This window comes from Rana temporaria, chromosome 6 (assembly GCF_905171775.1).
Source record: "Rana temporaria chromosome 6, aRanTem1.1, whole genome shotgun sequence".
Lineage (NCBI taxonomy): Eukaryota > Metazoa > Chordata > Amphibia > Anura > Ranidae > Rana > Rana temporaria.
Genome location: NC_053494.1, coordinates 86413466 through 86436500, shown reverse-complemented (window position 1 = coordinate 86436500; position 23035 = coordinate 86413466). Strand labels below are relative to the sequence as shown.

At 46.8% G+C, this 23035-nt stretch overlaps 1 protein-coding gene across 2 annotated transcripts in view; it reads right to left on the bottom strand.

Annotated features, from left to right (window-relative positions):
• USP7 (ubiquitin specific peptidase 7) overlaps positions 1-2766 on the bottom strand; it is a 507717-nt gene extending 504951 nt beyond the window's left edge. The window contains exon 1 of one of the 2 annotated variants that reach the window (XM_040356967.1): positions 1995-2766. In XM_040356967.1, coding sequence (XP_040212901.1) covers positions 1995-2073 — 79 coding nt within the window. In that variant the 5' untranslated portion in view covers positions 2074-2766. The remainder of the gene's footprint in view (positions 1-1994) is intronic. The other variant, XM_040356966.1, reaches the window with a different exon arrangement.
• Between the last annotated feature and the right edge of the window lie 20269 nt (positions 2767-23035).

Sequence of the window (23035 nt, the reverse complement as noted above, 5' to 3'; positions counted from 1 at the left end):
AAGGGGCCTATGTGCAGCAACCAGCATAATTCACAACAAAGATTTATAAGAACAATGGAGTACAATCCACAAGATCAGAAGCAGCTAAAGCTGGCCAGGTGTGGGTAATATGGTCTACAAATAAAAGCCTACATGAAAAAGAGAGTCAGCCCCCATAAGGGACTATATCCTTCCACTGGAACCAATTCATCAGAATAAAAAGTTAAAGCAGTATTAAACTCACAAAAAAAAAAACCTGTGTTATATTGCAGCTTTACCAGTTCTCATGTGTGATGGGCGCATCAGTATGTTTTTAGGCTCCCATTTTCTCTGGTGTTCTGCCAAGTAAAGCCGGCCATAGACGTATCTCAGCTGGTTCAGCAGGAACCGGTCGAAATTCAAACCACGTATGGGCAAGCCGATTATACCCAAGTTACAATTGCCACTATCAATAATCACTGTTCTTCATGGAGGGACGGCCCAGGTTTCCCATAATAGCTCCATGAGAGGGTCGTACTTTTCTGATGGGAGAATCCCCAGGGTTGCAGGAAAGAAAATTACTATAGTCCGCTTAAGTCTGTTTTCTTTCAGCAAAAGAAGTTGTCCTGCAAATGTAGCAGAGGGTTGTGATAAACCATTTAAGACTGACAGCGGTGCTTACAATGATCAGCTTTTATTCACCTTTAATTAACCTTTATCCTAAATGGGGAAAAAAAAAAGCTGTTTGCTGTAACTGCTTATCAAATATTAGCTGGAGTTTGGCAGCCCACCACTGCAAAAATTAAAAGCCAGCAGCTACACATACTGCAGCTGATGGTTTTTAATCGGACACTTACCTGTCCTGGAGTCCAGAACCACAGCTGATGTTTCCATCAGCTGTCGGGTGCTGCCTTTGGGGCTAAGGGAACCCGGCAGTGTAGCCTTACGGTTTCAAGCCGGAACCCTATTGCGCATTCGCGTGGCTCCGCTCCCCTCCTGGCCTGGAGACAGGAGAAGGAGGAAGCCGATCGCTGCCGTCAATAGCCGAAGCGCCCGGAAGTGGGAACAGGATACCTGTCAAAGAGGAGACACAAATGAGCGGAAGTTCCACTTTAATCTGCTAGAGCAGCCACCCTCAGAGCGATGACGCTGCTGCTGTCCAAATGGGTCTCTGTTGTTCCTTCATCCAAATTGGGGGCACCAATACAAGAGGTCCGTTACTGGCCAGATCACTGGGTGAAAACAGAGGGGGAAAAAAAACCTAAGCAAACTAATGTAGTCATCACATCCAAGGCCCCTTTGGGACTGCAAGTGGAGCTGTTTGTTGGGGGGGGGGGGGGGATCTGCTAATACCAGCTGAGCAGGCAGATGACAGGTCCATGTCTGCTTAGGCAGATGACAGGTCCAGTCTGCTTTCCTCTATAGATGGTTGGCTAGAAACTGAGCCCCTGTCTGTTTCCATTCAATCCCCTATACGTCTGTTTTTAGTGGATAGGATCCCATGTGCAGCAACGAACACAAGTTGGTTGACATCCGTCGCCCCATAGAGCGGAAAGGATGGTCCGATCAGGTCTGTCTAAAACACTGACAGGCGGACCAAATCGGTCCACCCATGTGAAAGGGGCCCAGAGGATAAGTAAGCTGCAACATATTACACGTTTGGGTTTGACGCCACTTTAACTTTCATACACAAATTGAAGACTAACATACACAATCTGATTGTAGATCCAACTACGCAGGGGGAATAGTCTGCCTGGTCAGATACAAAGTAAATGGACAGCATAGCTTTGTCGTTATAGCTTGGGTAAAAGTATAGTGTGTGTTGGGCCCCTTTGCGTGTACCCAGGACATGTATAGGCCCTGATGACATCCATGCTGAGCCCCCAGAACTCCTAGTAGATAACTAGTGATGGGATGTAGGACACACTGACTCCTGGGATTAACCCAGCTACTACAAAGCCCAGCACACCCTTCCAGAGCAGCCATAGAGGCCTGCTGTAGCCAGAAAGTGATGAGAAAGAAGAGTGCCGGCCTACCTTCCATCTCCATGTCCTCGGGTTCGCTGAGTTGTTGCTCCCCGGGCTTCTGTTGCTGTTGTTGCTGATGGTGGTTCATATCTTTGGGCTCGGCCTCCAAGGCCTCGGTGCTTCCCGCTCGCTGCGCCGGCGTCGATTTGTTTTGTGGGCCCGGCTGGGTTGTGGCGGAGAGCGGCCTCGGCGGGGCCTGCGCAGCGGCTGCAGCCTGGGCCTTTCCCGCGGACGGCTGCAGATGGGCCGGGGGAAGGGCAGAGGGAGCCGGCGGCAGAGAGACGCGAACGTATTTGCTCGCTATTCGCCCAATTTCGGCGCAGGGGGTCTGTCTCCCCGGGGGGCTTCTCAGGAGCAGCCGCCGGCGGAGAAGAAAAACTTCAGGACACCCAACCGCCGCTAGCCGGAGCCGAGCGGGCGAAGAAAAGCGTGTTCGGGCCTGGCAGCTCCGGGCCGCGGGGAGCTCGTGTGCTGCTCTTTGCCTCTCTCCCCTTGCTCATTGGTCGGATAAGAACACAGCCGGTGCAGCGGGAGCTTTGCGGCCTGACTCTATTCTCACCGGCCCCGCGCCTTTTCTAGTCGCAACACCTCATAGACCCCGCCAGGGACCCCGCCTATTCCCAACAAGAGAACACAACACACACCGCACAGGGCCGCGGAGCTCACTAACCACAATACTAGCGCCCTTTCCTTTCCTGTCTATGCTGGCTGCCTCCTGCACAGCCTCTATGTGGAGACGCTAGGCTCTCAAAATGGCGGCTCAGTGAAATGTCACATCCGCATGGGGCAGCGTGATAGAGGGAGGTGGAGAGAAGGGAGGGAGGAAGGGAGGGAGAGATAATCAAAGCGTGGGACCGCTACGGCCCTCTACAACAATCTGTTCATCAAACATTGCCTGGGTACCGACGTGTGCACGTTTATAGGGAGCTCCTGACATGGCTTTCTCCTCAACTTCCCCACCCTGAATGGCTGAGGTATCAGCTCACTGAGTTCACCTTGTACATAAACTCATCCATGCAGACCAAGGGTCCCAATACTCTAACATACACTGTGCTATTTGTAAAAAGTATTGTTTAATGGAAATCCTATAACTCTAGGTCATTTCTGTCACCAATGGAGCCTGGCCGAAATACTCCAAGTGTTTACGTTCCTATGTTCTGTCTTATTTCCAGGACACGGCAGATGTTGGGCGCAATATCGCCAGAGCGGGCACGCTTCCTGGTTCAAAAGCTCCACCGTAAGTGTATGTTTATTAAAAGCCAGCAGCTTTGCTTTTTGTAGCTGCTGACTTTTAATAAACATAAAAAAAGTCTGGAACTCCGCTTTAAGCCTGCACTTTAGACCCCTCCTACAGTCTGGCTGCACCCACAGTTCACTGCAGCGTGCATAATGGTCCGCATTACTACTCTCCATGGTGCATCCAACGCACCCAAAGGTGTCCGGGGTCTTTTACAATCCTAATTGTTATGTGCCTCTATAGTGTTAGGGTTTGACTTGCAGAAAAGGTGGCAACCCTAATCTATGCTCAACCTTTCTCCAACAGTCCCTGTCCCTCACCAGCATTTTCTTCTGTGTGTTGGCTTTCTGCCATCTTCACTGGTCAGCTTGGAATGACATCACTCCTGCACATGTACATTCCAGCTCACAGACATCAGCCTGGTTGCTATAAGCTGAGCTACGCATACACAGCTCAGTTTACATGTCTGGGGATACTACAAACAGGCAGGTAAGTGTATTTTATTGCAGAAGAGAACATGTCATGTTACTTCTGGCATAAAAAAAAAAAACCTGCCTGCTTGCAGTTAACAACAGCTGAACTTTAGTTCTACTTTAACCACTTCCCGCCCGGTCAATAGCATATTTACGTCCGGGAAGTGGTTGTGTTATCCTGACTGGATGTCTATTGACGTCCTGCAAGATAACAGCCGCCACGCGCCCCTGTGGGTGCGCATCATGGCGACCGGTGGTGTGGTGTGTCAGTCTGGCACACCGCAACACCGATCTCAGTAAAGAGCCTCCAGTGGAGGCTTTGTCCAATCACGGCTGATCATGATGTAAACAGGAAGAGCCGTTGATCGGCTCTTCCTCACTATTCAGCGCAGCCCCCCTCGGATGCCCACACTGGACCACCAGGATGCCGCCCAGGACCACCAGGGAAGCACCCAACATGTGGATAGCCAGGTAAGTCCCCATGGCCATCCACATGTATACATAACATATGCCAATCAGTGCCCACAAATGGGCACTGACTGGCACCATCATGGCACAAACACAATATGTGATGCCCAGCAATGCCACCCACCAGTGTCATCAGTGCCACCCACCAGTGTCCATCAGTGCTCATCTGTGCCAGCTATGAGTGCCCATCAGTACCAGCTACGAGTGCCCATCAGTGCCACCTATGAATGCCCATCAGTGCCGCATACCAGTGCCACCTATCAGTGCCACCTTATCGGTGCCCGTCAGTGCCGCCTTATCGGTGCCCGTCAGTGCAGCCATATCAGTGCCGTCATTGAAGAAGAAAAGGTACTTATTTACAAAATAAATTAACAGAAACAAAGAAAAACATATTTTTTTTCAAAATTTTCGGTGATCAAATACCACCAAAAGAAAGCTCTATTTGTGGGAACAAAATGATAAAAAATTTGTTTGGGTACAGTGTAGCATGACCGCACAATTGCCATTCAAATTGCGAAAGCGCTGAAAGCTTAAAATTGGCTTGGGCAGGAAGGTGTATAAGTGCCTGGTATGGAAGTGGTTAAGCTCCTGGAAGGCAAAAACAAAATGGACAAGGATGTCAGAAAAATGACAGTCATATTTTTTGGCTCCTATTCAGCAGGGGATCTGTTCACAGATCCCCTAGTAATTGAAATGGACATGGTCAGTGCAAAAGGGCCCTAATGCAATACTATTCCTGTAGTTTTCTGCCACCCATAAAGCATGGCTAAAATACTCCCAGGGCCGGATTCAGATACCTGAGCGTATCTGTCCGGTCGGCGTAACGTATCTTAGATATGTTACGCTGCTGTAACTTTGGGCGCAAGTTCTGTATTCAGAAAGAACTTGCGCCCTTATTTACGGCGGCGTAACGTATGTGTTGCGGCGTAAGGCCGCGTAATTCAAATGGGGATGTTGGGGGCGTGTTTTATTGAAATTAGGCTTGACCCCTGCGTACATTATGTTTTTTTGGAACGGCGCATGCGCCGTTCGTGAAAACATCCCAGTGCGCATGCTCGAAAATCCGCCGCAAAACGTCATTGCTTTCGACGTGAACGTAAATTACGCCCAGCCGTATTCGCGAACGACTTACGGAAACAACGTAAAAAATTCAAAACTCGGCGCGGGAACGACGGCCATACTTAACATAGGATACGCCGCACATACCCCTCATATAGCAGGGGTAACTTTACGCCGGAAAAAGCCGAACGCAAACGACGTAAAAAAAAAGCGCCGGGAGGTCGTTCGTTTCTGAATCGACGTAAATAGTAATTTGCATATTCCTTGCGTAAACAAACGGAAGCGCCACCTAGCGGCCAGCGTAAATATGCAGCCTAAGATCCGACGGTGTAAGACACTTACACCTGTCGGATCTTAGGGACATCTATGCGTAACTGATTCTATGAATCAGTCGCATAGATACGACCGAGCGCACTTAGAGATACGACGGCGTATCAGGATATACGCCGTCGTATCTCTTTTTGAATCCGGCCCCCAATGTTTACATTCCTGTGTCCTGACTTATTTTCAGGACACAGCAGAAATCGAGCGCTTGTCCCCAGCATCGCAGGAGGAGCAACCACACTTCCTGATTTAAAACCTGTTCATATTCAGTGCATGCTCATTCTCACCTCAACAGCGGCTGAGCTTAGTCTTGATGGGATTGGGAAAGAGAGGATGCACAGTGCATGCGTGGCTTTTGAATCAGATGGTGTGCCTGCTCCTGCGATGCTAGGGAAAAGCTTCCAATGAGGGGAATTTATCAAAACTGGAGCAGCCAGAATCTAGAGCAGCCACGCATGGCAACCAACCAGCTTCTATCTTTCATTTATAGAATGTTTGTGCTCATCTTTGTGCTCTTCTCTAAACCAATCCGAGCAGCTTCTGTAGCTGCCCCGATGCGAAAAGAGTGAGTCGTTATCTTTAACCACTTCAGCGCCGGACCATTTGTCAGCTTAAAGACGGGAGGTGTTTTTACAATTTGGCACTGCGCTGCTTTAACTGGTAATTGTATGGTTACCCAAACAAAATTTGCATGCTTTTTTTCCCACAAATAGAGCGTTCTTTTGATGGTATTTGATTACCTCTGCGATTTTTATTTTATCGGAAAAAGACAGAAAATGTTGAAAAAAAATGATATTTTCTACTTTTTGTTATAAGAAAAATCGAATAAACTCAATTTTAGTCATACATTTAGGCCAAAATGTATTTAGCCACATGTCTTTGGTAAAAAAAATGTCAATCAGCGTATATTTATTGGTTTGCGCAGTATTTTACAGCTTCATTTGTTTTTGAAAATGAAGAAAGAAAATAAAAATGTTTTTTTTTTTCTTTTTTTAATTTTCAAAACTTTGTGACAAAAAGCGAGGTCTGCAAAATACTCACCATACCTCTTAACAAATAGCTTGTCTACTTTCCAAAATGGGGTCATTTGGGGGGGGGGGGGGGGTTGTGCCATCTGGGCATTCCATGGCCTCCGAAACTGTGATAGGCAGTGAGGAGTGAAATGAAACATTTACATCCATAGATAGTCTGAAGGGTGGTACTTGGTTTTTGGGGGTCCCGTACACGGCTAGGCTCCCAAAAAGTCTCACACATGTGGTATTCCCGTACTCAGGAGAAGCAGCAGGATGTATTTTGGGGTGTAGTTCCACATATGCCCATGGCATGTTGAGCAATATATAATTTAGTGACAACTTTGTGCAAAAAAAAAACGTTTTTTTTTCCCGGAACTTGTGTCAAAATATAAAATATTTCATGTACTCAACATGCCTCTCAGCAAATAGCTTGGGGTGTCTACTTTCCAAAATTGGGGCATTTTTGAACTGTCCTGGCATTTTATGCACAACATTTAGAAGCTTATGTCACACATCACTCACTCTTCTAACCATGATTTAAATGAGAACCTCTTGGTATAGAAAATAACAAAAAAGATAGTAGTACCATCATCCTAAAAGTCAGTTAGAATAGCATTATGACTTAAGGGACCCAAACGCCCAAAAGAGAGGGGGGCAAGAGGATTATATCGATACTGTATAGACAGATACACTCAGAGGATAATAGGATAAAATATATATATATCAATTTATTAACATGGTATCAAAAAGCACAAGCATAGTCATAAAATACATCAAAACAATGATACAGGACAATGAACATATAGCGAGGCCAACCATACAAATCACCGGGCTAAAGTAGTCCCCAACAGGGAGGATCACGGTGAAAGAGGAGGTCACGCAAGGCGGAGTCTTGGCTAGTTTTGCGACTGGGTCGCTTTGTCAGAAGAATTCTAAAAATGATACATAGTTGTTAGCGCATAGGGCTATATACACATATATGTGAACATGCATGGGCAAATCAAGTATCAACAAACAATATTTGCGCTTGTTCCCCTAAGTAACTTTCTAATGTTTCTGTATATATTTTGATACTCCAATACTTGTTTGTTGATACTTGATTGGCCCATGCATGTTCACATATATGTGTATATAGCCCTATGCGCTAACAACTATGTATCATTTTTAGAATTCTCCTGACGAAGCGACCCAGTCGCGAAACTAGCCGAGACTCCGCCTTGCGTGACCTCCTCTTTCACCGTGATCCTCCCTGTTGGGGACTACTTTAGCCCGGTGATTTGTATGGTTGGCCTCGCTATATGTTCATTGTCCTGTATCATTGTTTTGATGTATTTTATGACTATGCTTGTCCTTTTTGATACCATGTTAATAAATTGATATATATCATTTATCCTATTACCCTCTGAGTTTATCTGTCTATACAATACCAATATAGTCCAGTTGTCCCCCTCTCTTTTGGGTTTTTGGGTCTTTGGCGTCCCTTAAGTCCTAATTCTATTCTAACCCACTCTTCTAACCACTTGAAGACAAAGCCCTTTCTGACAAATTTTGTTTGCAAGAATTACCCTACAGATTAAAATGGTCAGTGTTGCATTTTTTTTCCACACAGTATTTGCGCAGCGATTTTTCAAACACATTTTTTTTGGAAAAAACACACTTTTTTTTTATTTTAATGCACTAAAACTTCCACAAAAATCCCAGCCAACCCCCGGGCTGCCCAATAGTAAGCGGCATTGATTCTTTGACATCTAGGGTGGGGAAATTTGTGGATGTTTTTCTCCAATCAGCGGTGACCAAAACACCAGCGTTTTTAAAAGATTCGATGCAAATCATTAGGGAAGTGTCTGAGCTTACAGTTGAGGAGGACGTCCTGCTGTTTACAGCGGACGTCTCTTCCTTATACACAATTATTCCCCACCATTTGGGATATAAGGCTGACGATTTTTTTCTGCGTAAGGAGCTCTCACTAAAATCTTCAACGTTGGAGTTTGTGATGAAATTGCTTTGTTTCGCCATTGTCAGGGCACTAACTCTTACCTGCCTTCCAGAACGGTGCAATCGCGGCTGTTTGCGCCGCGCGCGCGCGTGCGTGGTGTTGGCGCACGCGTGCGTGGTGTTGGCGCGCGCGGGCGCGTGCAGGTGCGCGCGCACGGACGCGCAAGACCTGTAGTTCCGTCCAGCCAATCAGAGCCCTGAGCGGGCTATTTAAACCTCTCCCTTTCCTGTGGCTAGTTGCTGGTTTGTCACAGCGTTTGTTTGGAGTGTTTCCTGGATCCTGGAAAAACCTTACCTGATCTTGTTCCTGTTTACCTGACCTTGGCTATACTCTACCGGATTGCTGCTTTCTCCTACCTAGACCTCGGCTTGCTTATTGGACTATTCTGATCTCACCTGCCCTTGACCTTTTTGGCTTGAACTTTGGACTACCTTGTTTATCTGAGCTTCCTTGACCACAGTCTGTTTTCTGGATTTCCCTGTTTCCTACCAATCCTGCTTCCCGGACCTCCTGGAATTCCCTGCCGTATTTTCAGCCATTTCCAAGTGGACTACTGCCTGGTTGTTCCTGTTTCACGCACCCAACCTTCACCTTCCCATCGGTACCGGTGCCTCCTGGTGCGTCTGTTCCCCTGTCCCCACTTCAGGGGGCGGACCGCGCCGGGTCGCAAAGGGAGCCACCCTCAGCATCTTGGCCTTGGTAAGTGTACTTTTGTTACTACCTGATAGTACCTGATAGTACAAACCAGCCAGATGTCCGAGGCCGACAGGGTGCGCTCGCCTTTTGAGACGCTATGCCAACAAGTCTCAGCCCTCACCGAAGCGGTACAGAAACTTCAGGAAGGCTATCTGCATATAGATGGTCGCTTACAACAGATGAATGTTACCCCCGGATCCTCGACCGCCTCCGCGGCATTAGCTACAGGTCCTGCTTCTTCTCAACCCTCTTCTGCCTCTCCAGTGCTGGTAACTCACCCTGAACCACGTGTGCCTACCCCGGAGCGATTCGCTGGCGACCGAAAGAAATTTCGGGCATTTAAGAACGCTTGCTCCCTGTATCTGACTCTTCAACCCAGGACTTTTTGTTCAGAAGCTGTAAAGGTTGGTTTCGTGATCTCCCTCCTTGCAGATGAACCACAAGCTTTGGCCCATAGTTTGTTGGAACAAGGGAGCCCGATATTAGACACCATGGACACTTTCTTTGAACATTTATCTAAGTTATACGATGATCCTCTCCGTTCAGCTACCGCGGAACTTACCCTTCATCAACTAACTCAGGGGAGGAGACCCGTAGAGGACTACGTTGCTGACTTCCGTAAATGGTCTGCTGATACAGGGTGGAATGAAACTGCCCTAAAATACCAGTTTCGCCAAGGGTTGTCAGAATCCCTCAAGGACGAGCTAGCCAGAGGTGACCCGCCTGCCACTCTGGAAGCCTTAATCCAATCGGCCACCCAGCTTGATCGACGCCTCCGAGAACGCCGGCAGGAACGCTTCCAGACATCCCGTCCTAACTGGATTCCGCCTAGATTCTCACCGGCTCCTCCACCTGCTCCAGTTCCACCTGTTGCTTCGTCTTCAGATCCAGAACCAATGCAGCTCGGTCTACTCCGGGCACCTCTCACCCCTGAAGAGAGACAACGTAGACGGCAGTCCAACCTCTGCCTGTATTGTGGCGCTGCAGGACATTTTCTTCGCACCTGTCCCATAAGACCCAGTAAGTCAAGACTACCGTCTTTTTTCAATTGCCATATTTCCAACTTACCACAGACTTATGTTGTACTTTTTCTTTCTCTACAGCTCCCGCAGGGGGCGGTCCGGCTGCCAGCCATCGTTGACTCCGGGGCTTGCAGCTGCTTCCTTGATTCTGCCCTAGCCCAGAAGCTGCATGTCCCATACCTGCCAAAAAACGTTCAGTTACAGATCCATCTGGCAGACGGCTCTCTACCCCGCTCTGGATTAGTTACCATGGAAACTCTGCCCATCCACGCCATCTCCGACACCGGCCATCGAGAGTATCTGTGCCTGGACCTTATTCCTTCCCCTTTATTCCCTATTATTTTGGGTTTACCCTGGCTACAAGCGCATCAACCTTCCATAGACTGGCTCAAAAAAGACATCACATTCCCTTCTGCTTTCTGTTCTCAGCATTGTCTTCCTCCCGTTAAAGCCTCCTGCTCCACCTTGATATCTGCACCATCGGATCTTCAACACGTTCCTGCTGCATACTCAGACTTTAAGGATGTGTTCGATAAGCAACAGGCTGACCGCCTTCCCCCACATCGGCCATACGATTGCCCCGTTGATTTACTTCCCGGTTCTAAAATCCCTTTTGGTCGAATCTTCCCACTCTCAGAGACTGAATTGGTGGCCCTAAAGGCCTATATCGATGAAAATTTAGGAAAGAAATTCATCCGCCCTTCGTCTTCCCCAGCCGGGGCTGGAATCTTTTTTGTTGAGAAAAAAGATGGTTCCCTCAGGCCCTGTATTGATTACAGGGAGCTAAATAAAATCACTGTCAAAAATAGGTATCCTTTGCCCCTCATTCCGGAACTTTTTCAACGCTTCCGATGAGCCCGGATTTTCTCTAAGCTCGATCTCCGTGGGGCCTACAACCTCATCCGGATCAGGCATGGGGACGAATGGAAGACCGCTTTTAGATCAAGGTTCGGGCACTTTGAATACCTAGTAATGCCATTCGGCCTCTGCAACGCCCCTGCCACCTTCCAACATCTGGTAAATGAAATTTTTCGCCAATATCTGGATGACTTCCTAGTCGTCTACTTGGACGACATCCTCATTTTTTCGGTATCACTCGAACTACATCGCACCCACGTTAAGAAGGTCCTGACTATCCTCAGAGAACACAAGCTTTATCTTAAAGCGGAAAAATGTGAATTTGAGAAGACTACAATTCAGTTTTTGGGGTTCATCATTTCAACCGACGGTATATCCATGGATCCGCAAAAGGTCAAAGCAGTTCAGGATTGGCCAGCGCCAGTTGACAAAAAAGGGGTACAGCGTTTTATTGGCTTTGCCAACTTTTACCGAAGATTCATTGTTGGTTTCTCATCCATTGTGGCCCCTATCACTCGTCTAACTCACCAAGGTCATCGCTTTCATTGGTCCCGGGAAGCTCAAGAATCATTCAAAAAGTTAAAAATCTTGTTTTCTTCAGCCCCTATCCTTAGGCATCCAGATCCAAGCTTGCCCTTTATCCTGGAGGTCGACGCTTCGGAGACGGCCATCGGTGCTATCCTGTCACAAAGGCAAGGACCCAAATCCTTACTGCACCCCATAGCTTACGCTTCACGAAAACTAAATCTCTCGGAAAGAAATTATGATGTTGGGGACCGGGAACTGTTGGCCATTAAGTTCGCTCTAGAAGAGTGGAGGTACCTCTTAGAGGGTGCTCTTCACCCCATCTTGATCTTCACAGACCATAAAAACTTGGAATACCTGCGATCTGCCAAACGTCTGAGACCTAGGCAAGCCCGTTGGGCCTTGTTCTTTGCCCGCTTCAACTTTCACATAACCTTCAGACCAGGATCTAAGAATGGAAAAGCTGACGCCCTATCCAGAATGTTCACCGAAACTCCTGATCAGTCAGAACCCAGTACCATCTTGACGTCCCAAAATTTCTTTCTGATTTCTCAGTTGGATCTACTTTTCTCTTTAAAGACGGCTTCCACTCAAATTACCAACATACCCTCACTCTCTCTTGAAAGACGAGACGGTTTACTATGGTCTCGAGGCAAAATTTTTGTACCTGAACAAGTGAGACAACTAGTACTGAGCATATTCCATGACCACAAACTAGCAGGCCATTTTGGAGCTCGGAAAACCGCGGAATTAGTTAGCCGCTCCTTCTGGTGGCCAAAGTGGAGGTCGGACTGTAAAGACTATGTAACTTCGTGCTCTCGGTGTCAGCGTTACAAAGGCCCAAACGCCAAATCCTGGGGTTTACTCAGACCTCTTCCTGTTCCTGAACGCCCCTGGGCGGACATCTCTATGGATTTTATTGTAGACTTACCACCTTCTGGAGGCTTTACTACAATCCTGGTAGTGGCAGCAGAAACCGCTAAAGTTTTCTTCAAAGAGATCGTGAAGCTCCACGGAACACCTAAAAGCATCGTTTCGGATAGAGGTGTACAATTTACATCTAAATTTTGGAAGGAACTTTGTAAATCTCTGGAGATTAAAATCTGCCTCTCATCAGCTTACCACCCGCAGTCCAATGGTCAGACAGAGAGGACCAACCAAACGTTGGAACAGTATCTCCGTTGCTTCTGCTCCTCGTCGCAAGATGACTGGTCGTCTTTGCTACCATCCGCAGAATTTGCGTATAACAATTCTCTACATTCATCCACTAACCAGACTCCATTTTGGGCTAACTATGGTTACCATCCTACTTTTCTTCCAAATTCAATTCCCGAGATTCCTGTACCTGCTGTCCAAGAACATATAGTTGCTTTACAACAAAATTTTCAAAGACTTAAAAAAAACATGCAACAGGCCCAGGAAAATTACAAAAGATCCTACGATAAGGGAAAAAAGGAGTGTCCAGCTTTTAAAGTCGGGGAGAAGGTATGGCTATCGGCCACGAACCTTAGGTTACCCATTCCTTCTCGGAAATTAGGTCCCAGATTCATAGGCCCATTCGAAATTAAAAGAGTGATCAATCCTGTGGCTTTTGAACTAACATTACCAGGGTCATACAAGATCCACCCCGTATTCCACGCATCTCTGCTCAAACCCGTTATTCCAGACTCTTTTCCAGGAAGGGAGGAACTTCCACCTCCTCCAGTGGAGATTGAAGGTGAAAAAGAATTTGAGGTCGAATCTATTTTAGGTTGTCGGAAGAGAGGGAGACAACTCCAGTACCTTGTCAAGTGGAAGGGTTACCCGCCTGAAGACACCTCATGGGAACCTTCCAGAAATTTACATGCTCCTCGCCTGATCCGAATTTTTCACCGGGACCATCCGGAACTGATGGACAGTTTAGGCGTCCGGAGTCCGCCCCTAGGGAGGGGGCACTGTCAGGGCACTAACTCTTACCTGCCTTCCAGAACGGTGCAATCGCGGCTGTTTGCGCCGCGCGCACGTGCGTGGTGTTGGCGCGCGCGTGCGTGGTGTTGGCGCGCGCGGGCGCGTGCAGGTGCGCGCGCACGGACGCGCAAGACCTGTAGTTCCGTCCAGCCAATCAGAGCCCTGAGCGGGCTATTTAAACCTCTCCCTTTCCTGTGGCTAGTTGCTGGTTTGTCACAGCGTTTGTTTGGAGTGTTTCCTGGATCCTGGAAAAACCTTACCTGATCTTGTTCCTGTTTACCTGACCTTGGCTATACTCTACCGGATTGCTGCTTTCTCCTACCTAGACCTCGGCTTGCTTATTGGACTATTCTGATCTCACCTGCCCTTGACCTTTTTGGCTTGAACTTTGGACTACCTTGTTTATCTGAGCTTCCTTGACCACAGTCTGTTTTCTGGATTTCCCTGTTTCCTACCAATCCTGCTTCCCGGACCTCCTGGAATTCCCTGCCGTATTTTCAGCCATTTCCAAGTGGACTACTGCCTGGTTGTTCCTGTTTCACGCACCCAACCTTCACCTTCCCATCGGTACCGGTGCCTCCTGGTGCGTCTGTTCCCCTGTCCCCACTTCAGGGGGCGGACCGCGCCGGGTCGCAAAGGGAGCCACCCTCAGCATCTTGGCCTTGGTAAGTGTACTTTTGTTACTACCTGATAGTACCTGATAGCCATGGAGCATAACTATTTTTTCTATGGCGGACAGTTTTACCTACAAAGCACGGGCGTGGCAATGGGGGCTAAATTTGCCCCCAGCCTTGCGGGCCTGTTCATGACCTTATGGGAAAATTACAAACTTTTTTCCCTTGAAGAGCCCCGCCTCCTCTTAAGGCGTCGGTATATCGACAACCGCGTTTTTTCTTGTGGAGAGGGGATGCGGAATCCCTTAGTAAATTTATGATCACACTGAATACCAATGACTGGGGGATACAATTTACATATGAATATAGTGCCTCTTCTGTAATTTTTTTTAGACCTAGTGATTTTTAAACATGAATGTTCCCTTATGACCAAAACCTATTTCAAAGGGACGGACAGGAATGGTTACATTCCAATAGACAGTGGGCATCATCCCAACTGGCTCAATGCCATCCCAAAGGGTCAGTTCCAACGAGTCAGACGTAACTGCTCGCGTCTGGAGGATTATGAATCCTTATGAATTATGCAATGTCTATATTGAAAAAACGATTTGTGGAGAAGGGGTACAAACCCCTAATCCTAGATAAGGACATACAAGAAGTCGCATCGATGGACAGACAAAATCTCCTGGTTCCCAGGAATAGAGAAACCAAGGAGAAAGGCACTGACTTACAATGGTCCTTTCTGACCACCTTTTCATTCCATTTTTGGTGGGTTAACAAAATTATACGTAAACACTGGCCAATACTTCAATGTGATAAAGTGTTGGGACCACAGATTCTTGAGCATCCTAAAGTTTTGTTTAGAAGGAATCAGAATTTGAAGGATCTGGTGGCACCCAGTGTCGTTGATCTCCCTCCAAAGACCCATATGTTTGGGCACTTGAATGTTTTTTTCCGTGTAAGAAATGTAAAGTATGGGCATCTTCTAGAACTGTTAAGACTTCTACCTTTACTTCACACACTACTTCCAAAGAATACTCCATTTCTGAACTCATCACATGTGGCACCATAGGAGTCATTTACTTGCTACATTGTCCATGTGGTCTCCAGTATGTTGGGAGGATCACCCGTGCTTTGAAGGTTAGGATAGGGGAACACCTCTCAAATATCTGTAGGGGGTTCATAGGCCGTAGAGTTTCATTACACTTTCGACAGCACCATAACAGAGACCCATCAGTATTGGAGGTTATAGGAATAGAGAGGTGCACCCCACACTGCAGAGGTGACAATTTGCAACGCCATATATTACGCAGAGAAACAAGGTGGATTTATCATATGGCTTGCTATAGTCCCCTGGGCCTCAATATTGAATGGGACATAAACTGCTATATTAATAACAGTTAGTGTCAAGGGGTCCCCCCCCCATATACCCCCTTTCCCCCCCTTTTTTCTGTAGGTGTCCATATAGTACCTACGTATCTTTGTAGTTTTGTTCTACATATGAGAAATAAGGGGGAGAATTTATGTTATATACCCACAACATGTATCATATCCCCTTCTTCTTTAGTATATTTATGTCTACATTTTTGTAACAATTCTGTCATGGAAATGGCCGTAGAAGAAGTACTGGCAATCTTGCCAGTAGAAGAAATGGGCGCCATAGGCACATCATTGATAAGTGGATCCTCCTGCTGGCCTATTGTCAGGGAAATGGCCATAGAAGAAGTACTGGCAATCTTGCCAGTAGAATAAATGGGCGCCACAGGCACATCATGTGACAGATGGATCCTCCTGCTGGCCTATAAAAGGCTGCCACTGTCTGATCAAAATTGCCGGATTGTCGTCAGCCTTTCTGAGTTCCTGAGCCTCTGTACTACTGCTGTTTGGATTTCCTGTTGTGACCCGGCTTGTTCCTGACCTGTCTGATCCGCTCCCCTGGTTTGACCCCCTGGCTTGCTTTACTGATTTGTTACCTTCTCCAGCACCTGATCCCGGCTTGTTTCACAGACTTTGCTTCAGTTATCTGTTCCTGCCTGTTTTTCAATACCAGACCTTTGGCTTGTCTCCATTCCTGCAACCTGCATCTCCAAGGATTCCTAGAGACTGCAGCCCAGCGGTGTTTCCTGTATTCTTCAGGCACTCGATAGCTCTTCTCTCCTGGATCCATCTGGAAACCTGTGCTTCTCTGGGCACTACACCCTCTGTACCCAACCTCAGAGGTGTACTGCACTCAGCCGCAAGGGGAGCCCTCTTGGCATTTCGGCCTCCAACCAGGTACGTGACAGTACAATCCAGCCATGACCGAGGCCGACAGAGGTGCTCCCCCACTCGGGATGATGTGCCAACAAGTCAAAACCCTTACACAAGCCATCCAGAAACTCCAGGACGGTTACGTTCATTTGGAAGATCAGCTGCAGCATTTGCCTGTTGCTCCAGCCTTGGTGGACTCCAGCTCATCTTCCACTAACACAGCATCAGCCTCCCTGCCTCAAGAATCTGCTATCCCGACCCATACAGTGATGATGCCTTCTCCTGAACCACGTATACCAACACCCGAACGATTCTTCGGTGAACAAAAGAAGTTTCGGGCTTTTAAGAATGCGTGCCTGCTGTACCTGGCCCTCCAGCCTAGAACTTTTTCCTCCGAGTTTGTCAAAGTAGGATTCATCATTTCTCTACTATGCGAGGAACCCCAAGCTTGGGCTCATAACCTGCTGGAACAAAAGATCCTGGCTTTGAACACTATGGACACTTTTGAGGCTATGACTTATTTGTATGATGACCCTCAGCGTATGGCCTCCGCTGAATCTGCCTTAGTCGCCTTATGGCAAGGAGAACGCCCAGTGGAAGATTATACAGCGGAATTCCGCAGATGGTCCACTGATACAAGCTGGAATGAGGCAGCACTCAGGTTTCAGTATCGCCAAGGGCACTCCGATACCCTTAAAGATGAACTAGCCCGAGTTGCTGTTCCAGACACTCTTGACGAACTTACCCACCTAGCCATTCTGCTTGACAGGCGCCTGCGGGAGCAGCGGGCGGAATACGCTCAAACCTTCCAGCTTACCCAGATGCCACCCAGGTCTCCACCTGCTGTTGCACCCATGCCTGCCTGTTCTGCAGGTCCCAAAAGAGGTCCAAAGCAAGTGGTCCATTCTCCCCTTACCTTTGATGAGGGACAATGCCGTCGGCGGGCCTATCTCTGCCTGTACTGCGGAGGGGCTGGACATTTTTTACGCAGCTGTCCCATAAGACCCAGTAAGGCCTACCCACCAAGTTCCACTTATCTTCAAGTCTCTGGATCCTCCCATTCTTACCTTGCTCTTCCTATCTCCTTACAAGTGGCAGGAAGGGAGGTTCGACTACAAGCAATTATCGACTCCGGGGCATGAAGTTGCTTTATGGACTTATCTCTGGCCAAGAAACTTTTTTTAATCATTAACATTTTTTATTGTTGTTTGCATATATAAAGTACAAAAAGTGGTACACCAACTTGCATTGGATTAACATGATACATACGCAAGCATACATCCCCCCCCCCCCCCATATCTCCGTATTATTATAATTGAGTGAAAGAGCCTCTTAAATTCCAAATTGTCCTCCCTTGTGTCCACCATCCCCCCCACCACCCCTCCAACCCTCGCCCACCCCTCCCCCCTCCCAACACACCTTGAACCGTTTTTTTAGGTTAATTTGTTTCATTAGATAAATCCTCCCCATGTAGGGATGTCCAATAGCGGGTTAGAGTATATGTTAAATTTGAAAGACTTCCTCTTCTTATATAGAACATCCCGTTATGTCTAGCCAAGGTTTCCACATCCTCGCAAATTTTCTATAGTTGCCCTGTCTAGTGAGTGTCACTTTCTCGCTCCAGATCATTGTATTAATGGTTTCAACCCAAGATTTGACAGTAGGTGGAGTCTGGGCCTGCCACCTCCACGCAATTAACTTCCTTGCCTGGAAGAGGCATCTCAGCACCACCTCAAGGGCACCAGCAGGCACTCTATCCTCCTCGATACTGCCTAGTAGGCATGTCTTAGACTCAGCTTCCAAATTCGTTTTGAAAGTTTTATTTATTATGTCTATCACCTCCTCCCAGTATCTGAATAGCTTGGGGCATTTCCACATCATGTGGATGAGACTGCCTGTCGCTCTGCACCTTGGACATTCATCAGTACTTCTCCACCCAAGATTGAACATTCTCCTGGGGGTATAGTATACTCTATGCAAGAGGAACAAGTGTGATACTTTCTGAGATGGAGAGATCGAGACCAATACCCCCCTCCTCAAGATCGCGCTCTATTGTTCCGTGGTCATTCGCCCCAAGTCTTTCTCCCACCCTTCCCTGCTCTTAATGGGGCCTGCCCTACTAATTGTTTTAGCTCCTATTCTGGAATACAATTCGGAGATCAGGACTTTAGTTGTTTTTGAAGAGGTTATTTTCAAGAGGATAGGGGCCGAGGACCATACAATGGGTTGTTACCCAAACTGGGCTTGGATGCCGTGCCGGATCTGGAGATATCTGTAAAATGTCTTATTTGCTATATTGAATTCCTGTCGCAAGTCTGCAAAGGATTTCATATGTTCTCCATCATACAATTGATTTAAGCGATTTATCCCTTGTCTCTCCCATTCCTTACATCTCTCAATGTCTTTTAGTTCCCTTAAATTCTGATTGCACCAGAGAGGGGCAAACGTTGTTATTCCCTTATAACCCATCAGTGCTTTTGTTGTTTGCCATACTTTAAGGATTAGTTTTATAGTTGGACATTTATGAATAAACGAGCCAGCCTCGAGTGCCTCCAATGTTGTCCTATGTGGTGCCCCTAATAGCATCAGTGTACCGGGATTCCCGTCTCCCTCCAGTCCACAATTCGCAAGATGTTGTAACTGCGAAGCTAGGAAATATGTTTTTGGGTGGAGAACTGCCATTCCCCCCTCTTTAGCTGGTAACTGCATGGTCTGGAGACAAATCCTGGCTTGTCCCTTCTTCCAAATTAAATCCCTAAAGATGGATTCTATCCTTTTGAACCATTTTTGGTCTATCCAGACTGGGGAATTATGAAGGATATAGAGTAGCTGAGGCAGCCACAACATCTTTATTAAATTACATCGCCCCGCTATGGATAGTGGTAGTCTACACCAGATGTCTCTTTTATGTTCCCATTTGGACAAGAGGGGAATTAAGTTGTTTGAAACGAAGCTATTGATGTCCCTCGTGATCCATATCCCAAGGTATTTCATCATATCTACTGCTTTTAACTGAGGAACACCGTGGGGTATCTGCACACCGAGGGGATCAATTGGCAGTAGTGCTGACTTTTCCCAATTAATGACCAGCCCAGAACATAGCCCAAACTCACCCACCGTTTTGATCACATTTTTTAACGAGGTTTCGGTATCTCCCAGAAAGAAAACGACATCGTCCGCAAACAGTGCGATCTTATCCTCTATGGTTAGTCTACGGAACCCCTGTATATCTTCTGATTTTCGGATTTTAATGGCCAATGGTTCCATCGTCAGCGCGAACAGAAGGGGGGGAAAGTGGACAACCTTGTCGAGTTCCTCTCTCTAGTTGGAAGATTTCGGAAAATTCGTTGTTGATTTTAATTTTTGCTCTTGGCTGATTATATAACAGCTTCACCCAACTAATAAACCTGGGGCCAAACCCGAATTTCTCCAGGACCTTCCATAGGTAGTCCCATTCCAGACTGTCAAAAGCCTTGGCGGCATCTAGGGCTAAGACAGCTCTAGAACCCACCCCCTCTGTTGGAATTTGCATATTCAGGAATAGTCTCCTGATATTAATACTGGTTGACCTATTAGGGATGAAGCCAGATTGATCAGGATGTATGAGCGCTTGGATATACCGGTTTAGACGAGTTGCTAATACTTTAGCCAAAATCTTGGCGTCAGTGCATAGGAGTGAGATGGGACGATACGATGAGGCCTCAGTTGGATCCTTCCCCTCCTTGTGTAAGACAATGATGGTGGCTTCTGTCATAGAGGTGGGGAGTGTTCCGTGAGTCAATGCCCAATTTAATGTCTTGAGGAGTTCTGACAGCAGAATATCACCATATCTTTTATAGATCTCTAAGGGCAACCCGTCTGGGCCTGGTGACTTTTGAGTTGACATCCCCGCCACTGCCTGTTTTAGTTCACCTAGAGTGATTGGCGCCTCCATATCAATATTATCTTCCTCCGACAGGGTCGGGACGGACATTCCCTGTAGAAAATTTCCCGGTCCTTCGGTCCCCTCCCTCCTCTTGGAGCTATAAAGGGATACGTAGAATTCTCTAAAGGTATTTAATATCACAGTTTTATCGGGAGAAGTTTCCCCACTTGCTAACTTAACTGCTGTAACAGTGGAGGGGGGGGGGATTAGTTCTAATAAGCAGGGATAATAGGCGCCCCACTCGCTCTCCCTCTCCAAACTGATTCTGTCTCTGGAATATTCGTTTTCCCTCTGTTCTTTTTGATGTAGTCATTTTATATATCTGTTGTTTTTCTAACCACTCTTTTAAACTGTGCGAGGTTGGGGCTTCAATGTATCTCTTCTTTGCCTGTAGCAACTGCGTCCTTACCTCGCACTCTCCCTCTCTGTTCTTCCTCTTAATCCCTGCTATCTTTTGAATCAGGAGCCCTCGGAGGTGAGCTTTTAGGGTGTCCCATACCACCCCCACTGATGCAGTTCCCACATTTATCTGTAAAAATTCTTTGAGAGCAGACATCACCGTATTATGTTCGCTCATTAGCTCGATCCAGTGAGGACTAATTTTCCATTCACTGGGGTACCATTTACCCCTAGCTTTTATTGTCAACTCGATCGGTGAATGATCGGAGATACCTCTTGGGCCATATTCTATATTTGTTACTAGTGTTGCTGCCTCGTCGTTACCCAACGCCATGTCTATTCTGGATAAAGTGTGGTGAGTCTTCGAGAAACAGGAATATTGGCGTTCCTGCGGATAGCGTGTACGCCAAATATCACATAATCCAACTTCATCCAGAAATAGAGCTAATCGATCCTCTCCTTTTGTTTTAGGTCTGTTTCCCGGCGGGAACCTGTTCTGTATCCTATCTAAGGCTTCATTAAAATCTCCTATGATAAGTATCGGTATCCCTGGTTTGTCCAATGTAAACTCAATCAATTTGTGTAGAACTTCGAATTTAAATGGAGGGGGGATATAAACACTGGCTATCACAAATAATTTATTTTCAATTGAGCAGAATAAAAATATAAACCTTCCCTGATCGTCTATCCTGCTCTCTTTGCAGGAGAATACCACTCCTCTCCCCACCAGTATACTCACTCCCCTAGAATAGGATGAGTGGTAAGAGTGGTAAGAGTGGTAAGTGGACTGGAATTTTGGACCGCTCGACTGTGCGGCTGTTTTTGCAGTTAAGTGCGTCTCCTGCAGACAGAGCAGGCCTGCTCCTCTCGCCCCCAGCATATCTAGGATAGTCGTTCTCTTAATGGAGTCACTCATTCCACGCACGTTCAGAGATTTTATACAGAACGTCTTATCTACCATGTCCTATGGTTGAATTTAACATTAGCCCCCCTTTTATTCTCTCTTGTCTGTATCAAGAGGGATCCAAACAAATTTGGTACAATCATAAAGTGCATAAACCTTTGACCTTTGTCGGATTTATGTCTGGAAACACCAAATAAAAAGAGAGGAAGAAAAAAGAAAAAACAAGGAGTCCCGGCAGTAAAAAGGAAAGAAGAAGGTCCAAAATCTGATCAACAATCAAAATTCTATATGCTGACGGGAAACGCCACTGGAAACATAAACATCTAAGAATAAGATACTGATTATATAAGAGAAACTCCCCGGGGTGCTCTTTTTTACTTCTTTCCCTTCTTTACCTCCTTTGTTCCCCCCTTGTCCCCTTTCTCTTTCTTTAAAAAAAAAAAAAAAAAAAAGGGAAAGCCACAATAAATATTTACCCGCTTCGCCATACCCTAAAAAGAAAAAAATAATAGAAAAAAACAATCTAAATAGAAAGATTGTGAGTATTAATAGTGTCGTCAAGTATTTAGTGGTGGTGTGTGCCCCAGCCCATCCTCCCCCCGCCCTTCCCCCCTCTCCCCCCAATAAATCCCTCCCTCATATCCCTACCCATCCTACTCAGCCCTCCCACCCTTGGCCCTCCTAGGCCTCCCCTGGGGGCTCTACCTGTGACCTCCATACTACTCACCATTGATGAAACTATCATACCTCCCTATACGAATCTCAACCATGCAACCCTCCACCCTCCCACCCCCCCCCCCTAGCTACCGTTCAGTGCCTCTTACTTTCTCTTCTTCCAGTTTTGTGTAGTCTTAGTGCCTATTTTATTGTATAAGGGAAGGGATTCCCTGTGATTTAACTAGCCAGTATTTGGCACATTACCGTGTTGCTGTATTTACTAAATTAGTGAATGTGTTGAAAAGTGCAATAAATAGCCGAGCCTAAAAAAAAAGGGGCCCAAAGAGACAAAAAAAAAGAAAAAAAACACAAGGGGGCCTTGAGTTCTTAAGTCTTTCAGATGTCTTTCTTATTGTCTTCGAGCCATTTCGCTGTGCTTGCCGGTGAGTCAAAAAAGGAAGTTCCCCCCAAGGCAGAGACACGCAGGCGGGCTGGATAAAGCAGAGCATACGGAAGTTTATGTTTTTGAAGAGTTCGCTTGATTGGAATAAATTCAGCTCTGCGCCTCTGCAAATCGGGGGAGAAATCTTGATACAATGAGACTTTAACCCCGTTATATAAAATCTCCCCTTTTTCTCTTGCTTTTCGGAGCAGGGTCACTTTGTCGGTATAGTTGAACATTT